This window comes from Indicator indicator, chromosome 8 (assembly GCF_027791375.1).
Source record: "Indicator indicator isolate 239-I01 chromosome 8, UM_Iind_1.1, whole genome shotgun sequence".
Lineage (NCBI taxonomy): Eukaryota > Metazoa > Chordata > Aves > Piciformes > Indicatoridae > Indicator > Indicator indicator.
In genome coordinates, this window is record NC_072017.1 from 36851091 (window position 1) to 36872750 (window position 21660).

General features: G+C 39.6%; 1 protein-coding gene across 1 annotated transcript in view; it reads right to left on the reverse strand.

Annotated features, from left to right (window-relative positions):
* COL25A1 (collagen type XXV alpha 1 chain) overlaps positions 1–21660 on the reverse strand; it is a 323498-nt gene that overhangs the window by 25830 nt on the left and 276008 nt on the right. The window contains exons 21-27 of the mRNA XM_054383078.1: positions 10565–10627; positions 9621–9689; positions 8662–8706; positions 6698–6742; positions 6078–6155; positions 3040–3063; positions 1640–1684 (exon numbers count right to left, since the gene is read on the reverse strand). Of these exons, the coding sequence (XP_054239053.1) occupies positions 1640–1684; positions 3040–3063; positions 6078–6155; positions 6698–6742; positions 8662–8706; positions 9621–9689; positions 10565–10627 (369 nt within the window). The remainder of the gene's footprint in view (positions 1–1639; positions 1685–3039; positions 3064–6077; positions 6156–6697; positions 6743–8661; positions 8707–9620; positions 9690–10564; positions 10628–21660) is intronic.

Consider the following 21660-nt stretch of genomic DNA (forward strand, 5'->3'; position numbering starts at 1 on the left):
CAAAGGACAGCTTAGACGGAGACTGAAATCAAGATGCCTAGTACTGTTACTGGAGAAATGCTGACCTACTCTTGGAAGGGCTTACAGTACAGTCACTGGTGGAAGATATGCTATCATAAAATCACAGATTGTTAGGGGTTGGAAGGCACCTCCAGACATCATCGAGTCCAACCCCCCTACCAAAGCAGTTTCACCTCAGGTAGGCCACACAGGAACACATTCAGGCAGGTTTTGAAAGTCTTCAGAGAGGGAGACTGCACAACCTCTCTGGGTAGCCTGTCACAGTGTTCTGGCACCTTCACAGTAATGAAGTTTCTCCTTATGTTGAGGTGGAATTTCTTGTGTTCCAGGTTGCACCCATTGTTCCTTGTTCTATTGCTGGGCACCACCAAAAGAGCCTGGCACCTTCCTCTTGACACTCACCCCTTGGTTATTTACAGACATTAACAGGATCCCCTCTCAGCCTTCCCTTCTGCAGACAAAACAGCCCCAGGTCTCTCAGTCTTTCTTCACAGCAGAGATGCTGAAGTTGCCTAATCATCCTCGTAGCTCTCCATTGGACTTTCTCCAGTAGATCCCTTCCTCTCTTGAACTGGGGAGCCCAAAAATGGGCACAGTATTCCAGGTGTGGTCTCACCAGAGTAGAGTAGAGGGGGAAGAGGCAGCTCCCTAAACCTGCTGGACACACTTTTCTTGATGCATCCCACGATACCCCTAGCCTTCTTGGCCACAAAGGCACATCACTGTCCCATGCATGACTTGATGTCCACTATGATTTCAAGGTCTTTCTCCATAGAGCTGCTTTTCAGCAGGACAGTCTGTACTGGTGCCTGATGTTATTCCTTCCCAGATGCAGGACTCTATACTTGTTCTTACTGAACTTCATGAATTTATTGAACTAGTATTCAAGCTACAGGAGAACTATCTCAACTAATTTAAAAGCAATTTCAGGAGGGTCTGGTTACTGCAACACTTCTCTTTTTTCAAAGTACAAATAAATTTATTATTTAAATTTCCTAAAACAGTGCAGCATATGGTGCTCATTGTCTCTGTGTGGGCTGCTCACCAACAGTTCTGGTACTACACATAGCACCAGCCAGGTGGGATTAGCAGACTTGAGTTTGCAGCCAGGCTCCTGCCCACATGTGCGTGTTGTAATTTTTACTGACGTGAGAAAATATTGTGCTTTTTTGGGTGGGCACCACTGTAATATAAAAGCTGCATTCACATGCACTCAGACTGTGGCCAGTGCTACCTTGCACACGGTTTTGCTGACCTCATTCCCAACCCACCCAGAAGTGATGTTCATGACCCACTTGTCTGGTTGTGCAACTACTTTGCAGAGTCCTAGGGAACAGCTTCAGTGCAGATTCATGGAGGAGATGCCTTTGCCCTCTTTCAAGACTAATTTAATTTTGCTGCTTCCCAGCTCAGGGCCTGTGTGTGGCAGCTAAACAAAGCGCATATTCTGGAAAGCTACATTTCAAAAGACCAGAACACAAAGTTTGAAACATGCCATTTTCAGTAAAATTCCAGTTAAATATGCTGTACAAGAGAGCTCCAGGTATCTGTGTGCACACTGTACACCCAGAAAATACCTCCACCCCTAAGATAAAATTGGTAAAATGAAAATAATCACCTTTGGCCCTTGCAGCCCTTGAGGTCCTGGTGGTCCTGGTGGCCCCTAAACAGAAACATTAAAACCTCTCAGTTTTTAAATTAATTCCTGCAAAAATCGTCATGTAAACGCAGGCTGGATGTTAATAGAGGTACCATAGCAAAGCTGGGTTCTATTTTTAACACAAGAGGAACAAAGAACAGCTATGGACAAGCTGTTAATCTATGACAACTCTCAACAACCAGAAAACACAATGTTAAAGAAACAGTACAGATCATATTTTAAAATAAAATCCCACTGTTCCCCGTTGATGAAAGGGCAACGCTCTCTCTTAATGGCAGGGAGACCAAAACTCTTCTCAGCCACATTTGCTGCCCTCACATCCTAATCCAAAACAATTCAAAGTCAGGAGAAATCTCAGCTGATTGCAAAGAAGATTCTTCTAAAAGATGCTAAGTGCTTTTGGGGATACCCAGTGAAATTGCCATGAAATAAATTGTCACTGTTTATTCCATTTCTACACCAGGCTGTGGACACTATCATGCATCATATATTGGTCTGGATGGTGCACAGTAGGCATGCTTTAAAGCAATAAATCCCACAACATTTAGAAATCCCTTCCATTAATATAAAGAGAGCATTTGTACAGATGGGAAACTTGGACTAACAGCAATCTTCAGAAAAGAATTGAAGGGAGAAAAAAAAAAAAAAGAAGAAAATAATTTGTTTATACCGAGTTGCAGCATTAAGGGAAGGCTGAACCTGATATGGGTCTGGCCTGATATGGGTAACTTTGCCACAGAAACTGCCTGGAGTAAGAACACTGGAGAGTTCAGTCATCCACACATTTTGGGGACAGGTGCTGATAAGATGGGACAAGGGAATTCCTCATACTTGGGCTTTCTACTTAGCTTTGCTTATTTATAGCTAAATGAGACAGGCCTCTGCTCAGAAAACAATTAATTTGCATCTGGTCTGAAAACTCCCAAATGAAGTTTCTTCACAAGCCAGTTTAGAAGAACTAAAGTTCTGCCTTGAAAATAAAGTTCCTAATATGAAATTATTTGGTACTCAAATTCTGCTTCATGTTTTTGCTCGATTCCTCTGTAGACACTGAGGGAACACACATCAGAACTTCCAAAAAAGTTATCTGCCTACATCCCTACCTACTAAGTTCTCTATTTTCCTAGTCTCTTAAGTGAACTGAAGTTTTGCCATTAACTCAGTGGGAGTGGAACTGGTTCCATTGTTGAATGGCTTTCAATGGTGGGTTCTTTGTTATGGAAACACCAAGCAAATAAATAAACACACATGTGATGATGAACCAAATTGGCATCCATGTCCTAAACTAGCAGTATTATGAACATGCTACAACACAAAGAAGCTCTGCAACAGACAGCAAGTCATGAAACAGGAATTACCGTGACAGTCAGGGTGGCAATCCTCTGTTGGCAAAATGGATACACAAGAGACACCATTACCAGAGTTGAACAAGAATGGAAATTATTCTGCTTGCTACGACTATCACCTCCTTTACAAAACCTGTGCTGTATCTGGGAGGCACCATGCCTCTAAAAAGCCAGAAGAAAACCCATGTTGTTTTTAACTTCTGGTTTTGTACTAGCTGCTTGGCTTCTACGGAAACCAGGATTTTACAGAGGTGAAAACTACAAGTTCTTGTACAATTGAAGGGATCAAATAAATTATGACAAAATATCAAAATCAGAACAAAAGTCTTCCAAAAGGTTTTTAAAACAATTTTAAGAACACAGAATGAGTTGATGTCTTCAGCTGACTAAAGGACTTGCCCTGTGTTTTTCAATCTCCATAGGTTTTTGCACCAATATTTAACTAATAATACAACTCCTATCGTGGAGAGAGAACATTACTTTTCAGATAAAAATGCAGATATGCAAAATAGTTAAGTTCTAAATCCAGAACTGCTGTCCACAAACCCACCTATATATTCTAATTTTGCTTTAAATGTTTGGACAGACAAAAGATATTTCCATCGTGGAAGGAGGCAAAATATCTTGACCTGTCACTATTTGTTTTCCAAAGAAGAAACTAAAAGCAAGTGAAAAAGTTTTTTAAACTATTTAAATTGCTTGCCTATGTTTTTAAACACAGTAAATTTCCACAATACTGCTGCTTGCTCATGGTTTCCTGTTGCCTGTGAAGAATCTACTGGCCTACATGAAATATTTAGTTTTCTAATTGTTTTCCTATGTTCAAAGGTTTTCAGATCTGTTTTAAGCTTTAACATAATCTTCATTTGCCAGTGCAACAATACATACTGTTGTCAAGAATCTGGAACCTGCTCAATACAAAGCACTTGAAAAATGAAGTTCTCTAACACATGGCTTTAATATATCGATGCCCTTTGCGTTTTAATACATTAATGGAAATATAGCAAGAACTTTAAAAATACTGAAAAATTCAGTTTATCTAGATATGAAATCTTAAAATAACCATTGGAATTTGATGTTTGCATGTTCACACTAGTAGGTTCCTTTTCAGAAACATATTCAGATATTAATATCTGATTCTGTAGTCCATACAAAGGTTGAACTTTTGCAGCTACTGTCTCTTGCCTTAGGAAATTCTGCAGAATGGATCTAAAGAACAATGTTGACCGAGACAGGAATTTTGTATCTGGTCCTGCAGATACAAAAGGAGTCTTGTGTGAACTGTGATGGTAATTTTAAGATCACGGTTTTCAGTGCTGATGGAGTAAGGCATTTTATTCTCCACTGACACATGAGATTGAGTAGGAAGCACAGGCACAGTAACTAAAGTGTTCTGAAGCTTCTAGGGTGCTTGATGATTTATTACTAAATTCTAAAAAAATAGACAGGCAGCCTAGATCTTGCAAACTCTTGTCAACTTCTTAAATCAGCAGGCCAAATTCTGTGCAAGTTCACAGCTCAGTTCTGAGCACTGAAAGACCTCATTTGTTTCTATGGGAGAGCTGCAAATCTCAGAGACCCTAAGAATTTGGCACCAGGAGACTTAGGTGCTTGCCATCTGAAAGGACTGAGCTGGATTTGGCAAGGATATTGCCGACTGATCCTATATAACCTTACTTACACCATCCTTGGACGGTCATTCCCGTTAATATCAATTGTTTGTTACCCTGGATCAGTAGGTGATGACATTTGAAATGATTTACAATGGGATAAGGGTCTCCTAATACGTTTCAACCACTGCAATGGGCCTTAGTCCCTTTTTAAGACTTCTTTTCTCGATGCAGCTTTTCTGAGGGATCTTGGAAGTAACACTGATGCCAGAGTTAAGATTCAAAGGCAGAATAGAGGGGATACAGGGCCTGACAGAGCTGTGTCTGGTAACATACAGCATCAATTTCAGGCTACTTTAGGCATCTAACTCAGAACGACTTAAAAGACTGACAGCTGAGTGTTTGAATTCCCTTAAAAGCAAGCCAAATGAGGCAGATCTAATTCAGAGCCTCACACATGCCTATGTAGACTTCCTGACAGACACCACTCACAAAGAGTGGACCTAGCCTTAACAACATACAGGCTTTTAGATTTTAGTAAAGGCAGTGAGGTTTTGGGTTGGTTTTTTTTCCTCATTTTTCAAAAGAGTCTTGAACACCAAATGACTGGCCAGACATCTATCCACTCCCACTACGTAAATGCAAGGCAAAAAAGCTCAGTAGCTTCAGTGAGAAAATGTTCAGCTGCACAATGAGCCAAATTTGGTCTTGAGTTGCACATAAGCAAGCCATTCACTTGGTAGAGTTACACTGCACATAATTTGCATCTGAGTATGCTGCAGTGTAAATCACGTTGACTGCAATGACATATGTCAACTCGGTACTTTGCTTTTATGCAAACACTCATTCATTCTTTTTGTAACCCCACTTTAATCCTCCACACTTTTCTGCACACCAGTCAAAATAAGTTTTCTGGAAATGAATAAGCAGGAAGATCGGTGCTTGGTCTATTTAATGTACTCGAGTTGCTGATTGAATCCACAGCTTGCTAATGGAACCACATTATATGGTTTCCAAATCTCAAGTATTCTGCTCTTTGCATTTTATAGGAAGAAGAGGAGGAAAAAAAGAAATGTCAATATTATACTCCATGAACTGAAAAGCAGACACTTCTCTTGAAGCTATGCATGTGGTTTATTACATGAATTCAGCACTAAGCATCGGAGCCAGCAATGAATCAGCTTTATCCTCATTAGATGATGTCAGTGTTCTCCAGGGGAAATGAAACTAATTCCCTCAGCTAAACTGTATCAAGGAAACATTTTGTCTAACACCGAACAGAAAACCTGGTTTCCAAACATAGTAAGAGATTCCTGATTAATAAGCCCAGTAAATCTTTGCACACAAAATGGTTTCAAAGTCTATACAAAAGAGAAATACAGTGCTGTCAGACTGCTTTTTCCCAGACCAGATTAAGCCACTCCAGCCTTGTTTGCATACCTGCAGAGCTTCATGGATATTGCCATTATAATCAATTATCTCTGTTGCACCTTGATCACCCTTCTGTCCAGGTGGTCCCTGTAAGACATTTTCCACAAGAATTGTGAAACACCTGCCAAAGACTACTTAGACATTTTACTACTGAACCATGCTTTGACTTGATTGTGCAGTTTTGGAATCTTGTACTTATAATAACTACAAACCACAAAAGGCATCATTACATTAAAGATTGCTTTTCAAAGAAAAGATTTATTTATTATTTTTAAAGATAAACATAAACAAGCAAATCACCACACAGTGACTTGTGCTGCAGTGGAAAGGCAGATTTATTATACTTCTGAGGTCAAATATTTAAGCAGTTCCTACACTCCAGTTCTCCATTGGCTGTGAACCATGTCAGAACAATCTGGCATGTAGCATCCTGCCCACAAACTGTGAAGAGGAGACTGCTTCAAATAGTAGCAAGGGCTGTTATTCATATTAAAGGACAATTAGCAACACATGTCCCACCAATATTGTGCCCAGTTTCACCAGTTTAACTGGAGTTGCTGCTATGATTTCTATTCAGTGTGGCCTGAATCTAAGAGTACAAAACAAACAGTTGAAAGGAGGAGACTTACTTGTGGACCTGCAGATCCTGGGTCACCTCTGTCACCTGTATCACCCTATGTAAAAATGACATTTGAAAACAGATATGCCATTTGACAATATATCAGGTAGCTCTTCCCTTTTGAATATGTTTACCTTAAATAAAATGGTTTGAAAGACAGAATGTGGATCCTAATTAAAGGAAAAATTCCTTCAGAATCTATGTAGTGGTGGAGTGGACAACAATGCATTTGGTTCAATGTGAATTGTTACAGAGATCTATATTGGTCTGGAATATGAAATCCCAAAGGATCAATAAAAGACAGATTACCAATGAAGTAATTTGTGTAACTTCCCTGCTCTTAATGGTGCTAACACCAAAAGCTTTTAGAGAAGGCAAAATGAAATCATTCAGTCTGTTTCAAAGTGTCTAAACTTTCCTTTCTGTAAACAAGACTCTGTGAACTTTCTGAACTTCCCTGCTCTGAGGGGTTGTTTCCTGCACAAACACATCACTGTTGGCATTAGAATTGCTTTACTCTCTTACTGCAACAGGGTGATGATCTTTGTCATCTTGCATGCATGTCTTCCTGGCTATTAGTGATGTGTTTCAAGTGATGGAGGGAATTTCAAACCTGTATGCATTCATAATTCACCATTCAGTGACTACAGTTCCTTTCATTTTGCAGTCACTCTCATAGCAAGATCTTAGGTTTTTACATTGCCCAAAGTCAATTTTGGTAAGAATTGTAACTTTTGCTCCTGTTGAGATCTATAAAACTTTGGTACAGCTCAGGGAAGAATGATTAGTTCACCATTGGGAATAGAAAACATAGAAAACAGAAAACTTTCATGGGGGTAATGAAGAAATATGAAGAGAAGGCTGGTGGCAGGACAATCAAGGTTGTGCCATCTGCCTTCTTTTCAGTGTTGCCTTGCAGCTGGTGAACATGTCATTGGAATTGTTAAAAAACCCAAGTTCCCAGTCACTAGACTGAATTCTATGGGCCAGATTCTCAAGACAGTAAAATGAAAATCCTTTTATAGTAAAAAGGGAATTTAAAGGGTTAGTTTTATCTTTTTGATTTGTAGGCAAATGAATGGTTGTTTTACTCTTCTACTCCCACTCTGATGCTTTAATCCCCTCAGCTCCCTCATTTTCCAATGTTTGTTTCTGGTGAGAATAAATAAGTGGCACTTACTTAGTCATATCCTTAAGCACTGTGAAAGAGCTCTTCAAGGACCTTACAAGTACTGCAAACAGTATCTCACCAGCCTACATTGTCTTCTCATCTTTATTCTGAGAGTAGACTCAATAATTGCCTAAACAAATCTATTTTCATTTTGCTTTGACTCCATAATGTAACATGAAGGAATCCTGTGAGCACAGTATTTGCACAGTGGATGAAGTAATGGAAGAGTATGCATTTTATCTTTCTCTACATGTATGTGCATCAATTACATCATACAGACATGTGTGGGTGGATGGATGGGTAAAATCAAAGTACTGTTTTAAGCAGGTAAAACTGTAACCTAACCTAGAAGTTTTGCCTTTGTAGGACTTCTGGTCTTCACATCTCATCCTGCAGTACATGGATTACCACTGATTTCTAATTCACCAAAGTGTGGATCCCCAAAATTATCACAAAAATCAATTAAATCTCCATGGGCAACATCAGGTGTTGGCTCCTGGCATGTGGGAGGACTAACTCATATCAATTAGGCAGAGAGAAACCAATTTGCATAGGGGAAGCCAGAGCAGAGTGGAATAGGTGTCATAACAGAAAAAGAACTAGAACCACAGTGTTTAAAACACAAAGGATTCAGCTCCAACATCTCAAGCTGCAAGTCAGAAAGTTTCACTTATAAAGAACACTGCAAACTGTTACAGGTTCTTTCAAAGAGATAAGTGAAGCTTCTATGAACTGTTACATGTAATTTATCCTAAAAATCGTTGTGCTAATTACACACTAAAGCCAGTTTCTTTTCTACTAACCTTTGACCCTTTTGGGCCTCTAGATCCAGGTTCACCTGTTTTCCCCTGTTTGAAGGAAGGTATATAGAAGAAAAATGACAGAGAAATGAGAATGCAGAGAAAAAAAGAAATTAGTAATGACTAACTATAGGATGGAACAGTAGAAACACTTAATTTTTTTATGATCAAGATAATGAATCTACAAAAGCATCAAGTTTAATAGTACCTATATGAGATACATTCTTTAACACCAGCATGCAAAGGACACAGATTCCATCCTTTCAAAGGAAAAGTAGTATTTGTGTTAGTAAGGAGTAGGCACAATTAACAATGGTTTGCAGGAATGACCTATGTCCTTCCATAGCTCCTGAAAAATGACAGCTAAGGCAGAGAAGCTAGTTAAATATCCTAAAATAAAGGGGTTAAAATAAAGAATTACCACATCTTCTTTTCCCCATAGTTCAAGTGAATAGAAACTATCTAGGCAAGTGGCACAGAATTTGTTTTATGGTTTCCAAGGTGCATTAGAAAAAGAAAACTTGGTGGTATTGGCACAATTGAAAATATGAAGACAATGCTAAAGCGTAGTTAGAACGATCTCTTTCTTACAGAGTTAGAAACAGTATGCAAAATGGATTTTCTCTGCATTCAGTAGCTACACTGGTCAAAGTGTTCAGACTTTGATGATGAAAGTTAGGGACTGGGAGGTCAGGACTTTAGCTGGAATGAATTAGGCCAGCTCCATGACAGTGTGTGTAGGTAGTGTCTTTACTCTGTAGACCAAACAAGAGGCCATTCAGACTGCAGTTCCACAGCTGTGAACACAAAACCGCCATTGTCTTTTGGACTGAACTAGAGTATTTGACAGCATCTACACTTAAAAGCTCACTTACCAAGTTTTAGTTCTATTTTTCAGCAGAACGAGATGCATTTATAGGTGTAAAACTGACAAAACATTTCCAGTGTAAGACTGAACTGACCTTTGGTCCAGGCATTCCAGGTTCACCTCGCTCACCCTTCCCAATAGGGCCTGCCTCTCCTCTGTCACCCTGTTGAAATAGATATAGATATGTCTTCAACAGTCTTTGACAGTCTTCAACACACCACCAACTTAGCATGACCAAAGGAGACAAATCATCAAAAGGAAATATTTTTCAGCTTCATCTGTGACAGTCTTCTTAAAGGCAAAAAAAAGTGGGCTTCAAAATGGAAAGGGGATTGTAAGGGGTTTTATACCCATTCCCCCTCCCTCCCCCCCCCATTTTGAAAGGACTGGAATAAAGATTCCCAAATTATGAGATTGATTGTAGGATTCATAATGTTTTAACTAAACAAAGGAAGAACTAAAAATAAAAAGAACCACATTTAGTGGCTCTATATTTTCAGAGCCTGGTTTTGTAGTATCAGAGTTGTAATATCTATACACATTTTCAAGCTTTAAAAAAAATATAAATTACGAAAATATAATTCCTTCAGTCATGCATCTTCTGTCTCAAATGTAATTTGGGGGATGTTAACCCGAACAAAGGCAATGGATGTACTTATTTGAGGGCATCAATACAGAGATACATATCCTAACACTGGTCCATGAGCTGTAACATCTGCCTTCACATTGTTTGAGGGCATCAGTACAGAGATACATATCCTAGCACTGGTCCATGAGCTGTAACATCTGCCTGCACATTGTTTGAGGGCATCAGTACAGAGATACATATCCTAGCACTGGTCCATGAGCTGTAACATCTGCCTTCACATTGTTTGAGGGCATCAGTACAGAGAAACATATCCTAGCACTGTCCATGAATTATGACTTTCCACATTTTCCTCCATTAGTACAATTTCAGTCTTTGCTACATGCTGAGGAAGTTGAATTTGACACTGGCTCTAAGGGTTCTGCACCAGAGTGTTGGACAATTACCCTTACCTTTGTTCCTGGTAGCCCTGGCAACCCAGGTTCTCCTTGTGGACCAATGAAACCTGGCTCACCCTTTAAAAGCACAATATGAGAGGAAAGGCAGATTATTTGTTTGACAGTATGTAATTACAGTAGCACAAGTTTCTTTTGGATATCTTTTCCTAGTATTGCTTACAGCTCTCCAGCTGTGACACAACAGTTATCCAGAGACACTTTTCATCAGGGGCAACTTTCATCAGCATAAATGCTTGTAGCAAGCCATCACACAGCACATGAAATGCAAACAAGGCAGAAGGTGTCCAACACAGTTTTATGAGGTTAAGGGCTGTTAATATACAACCTGGACTATAATATATCAAACTAATATCTGAAGGCAGGAGAGGACTTCTGAATGATTCCTAAATGTCAAAAGGCACAGTTCACATCAGTCATATGTGATAAGGCAGTTTCCTATTGTAACAAGTAAATAGGTGGGCAGCCAGAGTAAGGGTATGACAAAGCAATGACAAACAGAGAGCCAGATGGTACCGTTGCAGGGTGTTTTCAAGGGAGGTGCTTTGCTGCATCACCCTCTAAAATGAGATCAAAAGCATTCTCCTTTCAAGTCAGAGGCTCCCTGCACCATGGTACTCTCCCTCCTCATTCTGCACCTGGATAATTCTCTGGCTGTGAACAGCTGGAGAGAGCCTCAGCTCTCCTCATTCCCTGTGTTCTGGCCCCCTTCCTGCCCATTTGTTTGTATCAACACAACAGACAAGGAGTCAAGCTGAGCTGCAGCAGACATAGCATTAAGCAAGGAGTATGGGTGTATTTTATTACCCATCTCCACACCTGAAGGGGGATAATGGGAAATTAATAAGCCATATGTTTTCCTTCACAAACTCTCCTCAACAAGGTTTCCTGCTATTTAATCCTGCATTTTTTCACATAGAGGAGATATATTGACAAGCTATTGCTAATTTTAAAAATCAGTAGTGTCAGCTAATTAATAAAGATATATGTATTACCCTTTTAACAATATCACTGAACTTAATGATTAAAAATTACCCATAAAACGCCTCTTTAAATAGCTAAAGGACATGTGTCATAATCCTGTGTTGATAGAATTGTAGAGACAGTGAATACATGCAGTTGAATAATGCAGCTTCTGTCCCTGTAGAAATACAGGCATGTTGCATGAGGTGCTCAAATTAGGAAGTGTTCTTGCACTTTCACCTGTGCCCTCACTAGCAATCCATCATTAACAGTTCAAAGCTAGGAAGGTTTCTAGCAAACCTGCAACCAGAGAAATCTCTCCTCCTGTGGCTGTATCAAAGACCAGAGCAAACTTTCAGTGACCTCAATTCAGATTATCAAAAAAACACAACTAAATGTGTTTTCTTCCATGAAGTTCCAGCTGACAATTGTTCAAGATTGGATTACTAAGGAATAAACTAAACCAAACATGTCACAGAGAAACGGAGAGGTTTGCTGCCATAGGAAAATAACCTTAGAGTTTATATAAATCTCTGTACTGGTGCACACCAACAAGGGTAACAAAAGTTTTTCATTGCAAGAACAATGCAGCTTCAGTCATTTATTTTAGAACAAAAAGGCACTTGATAACCCCAGATTGCTCCAATACTGAATTTACCAGGACTAATTTCTTGGCCAGCTATTTATGACTCCAGGAAGAACAAACATGCAGTGACAACATGATTCAATCTTTTCAGTGGTGAAGCTTGGAAGTGTCATTACAGTATCACAGTCTCACAGTATATCAGAGGTTGGAAGGGACCTCAAGAGATCATCAGGTCCAACCCCCCTGCCAGAGCAGGATCACTTCGGATAGTCTGCACTGGAACGTATCCAGGTGGGTTTTGAAAGTCTCCAGAGAAGGAGACTCCACAACCTCCCTGGGGATCCTGTTCCAGTGCTCTGTCACCTTCACTGTAAGGAAGTTTCTCCTCATGTTGAGGTGAAATCTTCTGTGTTCTACTTTGAACCCATTGTTCCTTGTCTTATCACTGTGAACCACCGAAAAGACACTTTTCACTTGAAACCCACCCCTCAGATATATATAGACATTGATGAGATCCCCTCTCAGTCTTTTCAAGACTAAATAGCCCCAGGGATCTCTGTCTCTCTTCATAGGGGAGATGCTCAAGTCACCTAATCATCCTTGTGGCTCTCCATTCGATTCTCTCCAGCAGGACTCTATCTCTCTTAAACCAGACATTCTATTAATATACAGCTTTTCAGTCACATCCTCACACTTAGTTCAGGAGTGTTCCAGTTTCATACCACAAGAAAAGTTCCAGAGAAAGTCCAGGAAGATGTCCTACCTTCCCCTTAAACCTCTAAAGAGATGAGAAGAAGGTGCTTTGCTAGTGGAATAGATAATGGAAGAAGATGGTGACTGAATTAGCCCAAGTAGGATACAGATCTGAAGGCACAGAGCTTTGAAACATTAAGTATGGAGCAGAAGAAGTGGAGTGTCAGTAGGGACTAGAAACTGACTGGCTGAGCAGCAGCTCTGCTGAGCAAGATATGGCAGTTTTGGTGGATCTCAAGCTGAATGTAATCCAACAGTGCTCTCTTGCCATGCATGAAACAAATTGCAGTAGTTAAAATCTGGCTACATGAGCAACTGGCTACATCAACAACTTCACTACAACTTCTTACAGTAAACCCAAACTTTTATTGAGCAAGAATCTTTTACAAACCTCTTTGCCTACCAAGGTGAAGGCAGGGAGCACAAATTCTGGGAAGAGGAGTTATACAGGTCAATTTTGAAAGAAGAGTAAGGATCTAGCCTATTCAGAACACTGCTTGTCAGCTGCCTAGAAAGCCATCAGCAAGTGATGGCTGTTTGTGCATTTCAGTTGAACCCTTTGGCATAGTAAAGAAATCAGTGCTTAGAAACCACCACAGTGCACAGGAAGTCAACAAGATGGATTTCAGCATTCAAACTTCATCTGCTGTTAAGGCTTGGAGCAATTTGTATCAATCATACAGCACAGGCAACTCAGTAGTTAAAAAAAAACAACAAGCCTGTGAACTGCTTTCAGTTTGCAGGAGTGATTTTTTTATGCTTTTAAGAATAATTTTTAATGGCTTGGTATGTTAGTAATTTAAAAGACTAAGAGACTGTTTCTTTGTGTGCTCATTTTCACCCTCAAATGTTTGTCAGCTGTTGAAACATTAGTGGGTCACACAGCAAATGATGTACTACTGTTCACAAACCTTGTTAATGGGCATTTTCAGCTCTTTGCATAAATTGTCTGAAACAGAAAAGGGCCCTATAATGGCATGCTGTGCAACCAGCATAGTGTGAGCTCCATCACAATCTAACAGAAAAAAAGCCACCTTGTAATTTACTTTACAAGACACTCAAATTTTTATAAGGATTATTATCTAGACATATTCATAAGTGGTTTTCATGAAGCTCTAACCTATTATGGGCTGAGGCAGAGTCTAGCTTAGGTATTAGAGGTTAGCCCTAAGACACACTATTTGCTGCCACTGTCTTAACTTTTATAGAATTGGCTAAAACTTGGGCTGAAGATGCAACAGTTGAAATGCCATTTGCAATACTAATTGCTGTTTTAAACATCACTGATTTGGCAAAGGTTTATTAACAATCTAGTTCTAACACCGTATTCCATTACAATCAGCCTTCATTTCCAGCTAGGACACACACCACCACCATTATTTCAAACTTTGTTCTCACAGACAGGTCTAGTCCAGTTCTAGTGCCTGAAATACACATCTTGATGCTGATACCAGCAACCAGCAGAGAACAAGAGTTGTTGGACACACTGTTTCCCCACAGAAGGTTCTGCTTCCTATAATTCTTCCAACGAATGCAAAACATTTTCCAGACCAGATCAGTGTTTGCCCCAAAACAAAATCTGTGCTGCAGAAAAGAGCCCAAATGAAATACACATCCTTTCATTGTTGAAATTATTGTTTTATTACAACAAATGAAAGTATTTGAAGCCATACATAAGTTTTTTCCTTATTGCTAAAGTCATAAAAGAAATGTCCCAGTTATTCCCTTTATGAATATAAACTATGCATGAGCTCCTGAATTATTTTTTTTAGGTCTCATGACCACCTTACTATTTTTCTTCTACATCAGATGATTGTATGTTTTTCTCTGTGCTGCAGAAATGAGATGAAGCCAAACTTTAAACCAAGAATTTCCAAGGAATAACATAATTTCAATCCTTATATAGTACACCAGAGAAGTATAAATGTCATCCTGTCACCTTTATTCACATAGTTCATTGATCCTAAGTATTTTACTAAATGTCTGCCCCAGTGCTGGGCCCAGGGGTAGTTCTGTGCCTCCAGGGCTGACTGGCAGGTCTGCCATGGAGCCAGGACACACACACCTTTTCTTGGACTTCACTTATCAGTCTGAATGCATAAAGGTCAGGACTCCTGCGTGCATGCCTCTGTGTTGGGAAACCATGCCAAAGCATCCAGAATTTCTGTGGAGGATTCTGGTAATGTGGGTCCACCTCATAGTTTCCATACACTGAAAACCTAGCTGTGTGAGCTGTGGGGAGAACCCTGACATCTTCCAACACACAACTTGAAGGGCAGGCTTGGAGCTTCCAAACAGCTGCTGTAGGTCTAGCGGTTCTCTAAAACTTCCTGCATCTGGCATGGGGCAAGCCTGCAAACTCCTGAGGAATCACAGACCTTGGAAGAGCCGACAGCCTCCTTTCTACCAAGCACTGATGGAAGGGTCCTCATTGCAATCACATCAAGAGACAATGGTATGCTTATTTTAAATGTTACCCTGACACACTCATAGGCAAATAAAATAAAAACATTATGATGTTCTTCCCTTTCCTAACTCTACTGAAAGCATCATGCAAAGCTGGGGATATGTAGAAGAGCTAGCAACAAAATCCCCAAACCCAGAGGCAAGGCAATTTGAAGAGTAACTATGAAGTTATAATAAAAGTGATTTGGTTCACATGTCCCTGTGTTGATTTTCCACAAACTGCCATCTGCTGCCCCCAGACATTGTTTCTGAGATGGCTGTTAAACAAAATAATGCAACTTTTCCACTTTTGAGAGGAGTAAGGGCCAAATTCTTGGGAGTATGGAACAGAGAGCCCACAGCAATGGAAGCCCTGCTCACTCGCGCCCTGTTTGTTTCTGCAGAACTCAGTTCCAGTGGAGCAATTTCTCAGGAACTCCGCTGCCCTTAGGCTAAACAAGTCAGAGGGAACAGCACCTTATCCTTTCTCCCTGGGAAGGGCATTAAAAGCTCTTTTTATATAGCCTGATGTTCATGAGAATTTTGCTCTCAGGAGGACTACAGTATTCATCTCACAAGAAGGAAATGAGCAAGGTGAAAGGAAATCTGATAAAACCCCCTAACCCTGTTTTATAAGGTCTCAGTTAAGGCTTTTCATACCAGTTCAGAATTGGCTCCAGAAATGGGTGGTTAAAACAGGTTGTCTGGCTCACTCATCACATTTGAAACAATATCTTTAGTCCCTAATCAGTCTCTAAACTTAGAAAAACAATTCTGGTTTAGAATTTCCAAATGCTAAAGGCTAGAGCCTTTATGATTCATTCAGAGAAGCAAAACCTTACAACCTGGCTAAAACCCTGAAACCTCACGAGGAGTCCTACTTTTGTAGTACATTTATTGCTTTTTAGTGAGTGTAATTTTCTCAGTGCTTCTAAGTTCTGCCTGCTTAGAAGGTATATGCTGTTTTGGAAGGGTGCTAAGAGAACCAGTAATAAACCTGATGAATTTTGCATGCATTAATCATATCAGGGACTGCTCACTTAAAAGCTAATTATAATTCAAGTCAGCATTGAGGATTAGAATAAAAACACTTGTTGTGATAGGTGCCTCATTGTTAATTCTTTGCAATGGCTGAATAGCTAAATAATGAAGAATCTGCCCCCAAACTGTTTCCTTTAGAAAACAGATCACAGAATTATAGGAGCTGGAAGGGACCTCTGGAGAGCATGTAGCCCAAACCCCCCATGCTAGAACAGCTTCATCTAGAGCAGGTTGCACAGAATGGCTTCCAGGCAGGTTTTGGATGACTCCAGAGATGGTGACTCTACTTCTCTGAGTAGCCTGTTGCAGTACTCTGTCACCCTCAACATAAAGAAGTTCCACCTCACATTTAGGTGGAACTTTCTGTGTTCATGTTTGTGGCTGTTACCTCTCATCCTGTCACTGGGTACCACTGCCCCCATCCTCCTGATGCTCACCCTTGAAGTATTTATAAGCATTGACAAGATCTCCCCTCAAGTCTTCCCTCCTCCAAGCTAAATAGCTCCAAGTCCCTTAGCCTTGCTTCTTAAGAAAGATGTTCTAGTCCCTTATTTGTCTTCCTAGCCCTTTGCTGTACCCTCTCAAGCTGTTCCCTGTTCATGATGGGGAGCCCAGATGACAAATATAAGGAACTTCTGCTACTGACCTGAAAGATAAAGAACTTTTTCTGCATGCACTCATTTCTGATCATCTAAAATTGTGTATTTATGGCATAGAAATAATTTCAGATGATTGATGTGAAGTCTTCTTAGAGGATGGCAAATATTTGATTTCTGAGTACAGAATACTATTTGGACTTTAAAATTATTCATCTGTTTCAAAACTTGGGATATAGATTGGCTTTTTTTTAATGTTTGTTTCGGTTTTGTTTTTTTAATTTTTTTTAAACAAAGAAAAATTAAACTATGATATAAAATAGGTGCTGTGAAATAGATCCTTATAAGCTCAGCCTTCCAACTAGTAATAGCTTTAGAGGAAACATCCTGTGTTTCAGTTACTTATGTTTTAGCCTTTTCCAATAAAGAAAATGAGAGCTTTCATGATTTGAAGGATATAGTTTCTGACAAATTAATAAGAACTGCCCCAGTAAATGTTTCTGACGTGCATACCACCCAACGGTAATGATGATTTCATTTTCTGGCCTTGATTCTCGGAATTAGATATGGGAAATTACATGTCTACCCTATGCAAATGATTACTGCCATAACATATGGAAACTAGACAGCTAGAAATGATGGAGCAAAGCTAGATATGTAACTCCATACAAACAGGTATATACTTGTATATATATTTCCATTCTGAAAACTGAATATTGAAAATTAATTGCGTAGCTGCATAGCATAATTTGTTATTTTATGATTTACCTACCCCTGCATAGAGCTGCTTCTGAAAACCAACCCTTCAAGTGCAGGTACTAAAGTCCTATTATTTTTTAGATCCGCTTCCATTTTCAACTAGATCATGCATCCTTATAGTCTACCTTTCAGTATTTGACCTATACTATGCTGCACATCCTCTGCTCAGACAGATGACCCACTCCTAAGAACACTGAGCGATGACAGGTTGGAAATTAGTTCACCCTTGAATGTTTCAAAATATGTATCAGCTAAGCCAAGTGAATATCAGGGAGAAACTTTCATTTCTATGAAGCAGAGCTGAATTCCTACAGTTTTCAGTTGCTGCAATTAACCTTTTCAGCACATTTCTGTATCAAGGATTTGGAGATGTCTGTCACAAGGTCACCTGGTCCCTTCCAGCCTTTGAGTTCAGGCCAGAAATAGTTCTGAGTATGGTAACCTATGGGGTAAAGATGAACTGAAGCCTGGGCAAGAATATACTAGCCCTGGAGAAAAAGGAAAGTAAAAGATCTAGGCCCTGCAGGTTTCCTGGTAATAATTGCTAACAAGGGGGAAAAAAGCAAACAGTAATAATGGAAATATGGAAAAGGAAAATGCATTAGGAAAATGTTCTCAGCCCCTAAGAACTCCTGGGGAAAAAACAGGGGTTTGAAGAACTTTCCTATAGGTGATGCCTGGTGTTAACTCTGAAGTTCAATGCTTGTAACTACCATTTACTTTAGATTTTCTTTCATTTTGTCACCAGGTGACAAGAGCAACATCTAAACACATGAGATTCAACATCAACTGCTATATTTTCTAAAGGAGTTTAAGTGGGAGACTAACTTCTATGTGTACAGGTTGAAAATTCTGCCTCTTTATCTCTGAAAGTGTTCTTTTGTAACAGAACTCACTGGGAGTAAGAAGTAACAGCTCTTCTAGAGCTAAAAAATGAGTTCTGTGCAGCATCATGTTTTTCAGTACTTACATGGGATTAGGAAAGTCATAGGATAAAATGAAAATCAATACAGAACAGATGAAAATTAGAACTGGTTTTCCTTTTATAAAAACAAAAATCCCCATGAAGCCAATTCCCATATCCTTATCCAGGTTCTTCTGAAACCTTGCTCAGGCAGAGTCCCAGGGAAGTCAATCCACAGTAACTGTATAAAAGGACACAAGATGCTGCATAAAGGAAAGTTGACTGAATCAGGATTTGAAAACACAAAAAACTTCCCCTACTTCCCAAAATCAGAAGGGCTAATCAGCCTTTCTTTTCTCATGCCATATCATTCAACAACATCACAGAACAAAAACTTGATTGCACTCACAAGCTTTGTTTCAGTATTTGTTTTAAAAACAGAGAGAGAAATGCCAGAAATGCTGAAGAAAAAAGCCAGATCTTGCATAAGATCTTGCTGCTACTGAGAAGAGGCTTGTGTTCTGTGAAAGCTTCCCAATGCAGTGTGAAGTAGAGGACTGCAGTACTTCAACACCATAAAAGTCAAGACAAAGGATTTGGGAGATGTCTGACATTACAGTGGGTAAGGGTATGCACAATTGCCATTAGAGCAAGAGAGTGCTGCTTTGTAGGTATCATCTCATGGAAGTGATGAGATAAACCAGGTCTATCAAGTATGCTTCACAGAAGGTATCAGGCATCTGCCTGGAGTCAGTTGGGGGATATCCGAGCGATGAGTTAATATTCTGTGTTTAGGTGCCTTACTTGCTTCCTAAGTGACATGGTGGAACACATTCAAGGGCTCATTAAGTTTCTAGCCATTCCTAAACAGCAACAGGTGCTTGAGAAACGTTTCTCCAGCATGTCACAGACAGCTTCATCACTGTCTTGGAAATAACTGACCGCGCTTGTGTTTCCTCCGTGGCACCAACTGACAATGAGGAGACAACAAAAAGGAACAGGAAGAACTCTCAAAGTGTCTACATGTGCATAGCGAATGGGTTGAGAAAAGCAAGTAATAAAAGACCCTGCTTCATACTCTGAATTCAGATATGATACTTGCATGTCCATCCAATGTTGCTGTTCATTCAGGCTCAAATATCACATTCAGCCAAGCTCTAACAGGTTCCTGGGAACATTGATTAACTAGTTGAAATGGCATTAGAAGAAGCTGAAGCTTCCCCAGTGATTTAAATGTATTAATCCTTTAAGTAGTTTGAGTACATGTTCAAGCATATGGAACTGAATGCCTTGGAAAGTTTCTTCTGCCATGAGGAAATGTATCTGGAAAGATATGGTCCACTGCCTGGCATGTCATTTACGTTTTCACAGGCTGGCCTAGCATTTGTAAAGAGTACTGTGTATGTCCACAGTTACCTAACCATCTCTTAACGCAGCCAGCCACTGTGCAGAGACTCATTCACAAGAAAGCAAATTTGTGGCTTATTTAGCAGATTTAAAGAAAAGGAGACTTCAAATCCTTATACAATAGTCAAAGGGCAAATACTTAAGACCAGAACTACATCCAAGAGGTTCCTATTCATAGAATATCCCTGTATCTTCATCTTTTCTTCACATGGACATAGTAGAAGATATCAAAGGAAATTTCAAATTCAGGCAACATGCAGTCGTCTCTTGCATTTTTTCTCATCTGTCTTGAAGATGTCCCAACACAACAGTCTATCAACACCAACAACTCCAAAGGTGTTAGAATATAAGAGCTCTGTAAACATGATCCTCAAAAAACTAGATTGTTCATTTGAAATCACGTGGGTGATCAAGTGGGGAGGGACTGTTTACAAAGCAGTAACAGTAGGACAAGGGGAAATGGCTTTAAACTAGAGCAGGATAGATTTAGATAGGATATTAGGATTCTTCCATGAGGGTGGTGGAACACTGGAATATACAAAGGCCTTGAATCAAAGAGCACTCTTCCTGTAAGTCTGATGTGACCAGATCTGCTTTGTTCCCTTCTAGGCACGTTTTGCTAGCTTGTTGTCACCATTTAGGGATGCATCTAGCTACCTCTATCCAGAATTTCACTAGATGGAATTTCTTCACTGAATCACTACTAGTCTCTTTGTAGAATAAGATTTTAGTAGAAGCTAGAATTCTCCTAAAGGCTTAATACTTGACCACATCATTCCATCTTATTGTGCAGGCAGCTGTACTGTTTTTCCACCATACCCACTGAATTCCAAAACAAATTTTCACTGAGCAAAACTCCCACACTTCATCTATTTTTCACTTCACATCTTGCTTTTCAGGTGAATCTGAAAGATGTCCTTCTGAGCCATTTTTTCCACCAATAAATAAAGCTTAACAGCACTAATTTTCCCAGAGTAGAGACTCAGATTTAGAGTTACTTTTTTTTTTTTTTTTAATGTACTTGCTGAAGTTATGGATGGACATTCATGGTCTGCATGAACATGGTATTTTCAGGTGCTACAGCAAACAAACTATTATGCATGTTCAATTCTTCCCATAATTCACTAGTAACATAGGGACATGATGCTTCATTCCTGTGGTAATTCACAGGTCCCTTGACAAAATCACTGAAAATGTTAAATTCCATGAGAGAAATTCTGAATCCTACCAAAACAGAAAAAAGTTTGACCTCTCTCTTATCCCCCTTGTTATTGGACAAATGATATAAAATATCTCCTGTGCTCTATGCAGGCCAATGTTAGAATGCAAATAAGAAGTTTCAAAGAGATTTTGTTTTCTGAAAGAACAGTCTTTGCCATGAAGAAGCAGCACTCCCTCTGCACTCTCTCAGGATATATGATGCCATTCACTTTCTGCAGAATTATGCAGTCACAGCTCAAACTGTGCAAGTGTCTGCAGCTTCCAACGTGACTAGAGAGGCTAGTATTAAACCAGCCCCATGTATTCTGTATCAAATTACTTAAAGATCCCAGACAAACCAGGAGGCAGGGACTAAAGCAGTTATTAGGTCAGGGACTGTGGCTAATACTGAGAGGAATCTTACTGAACTATTTTGACT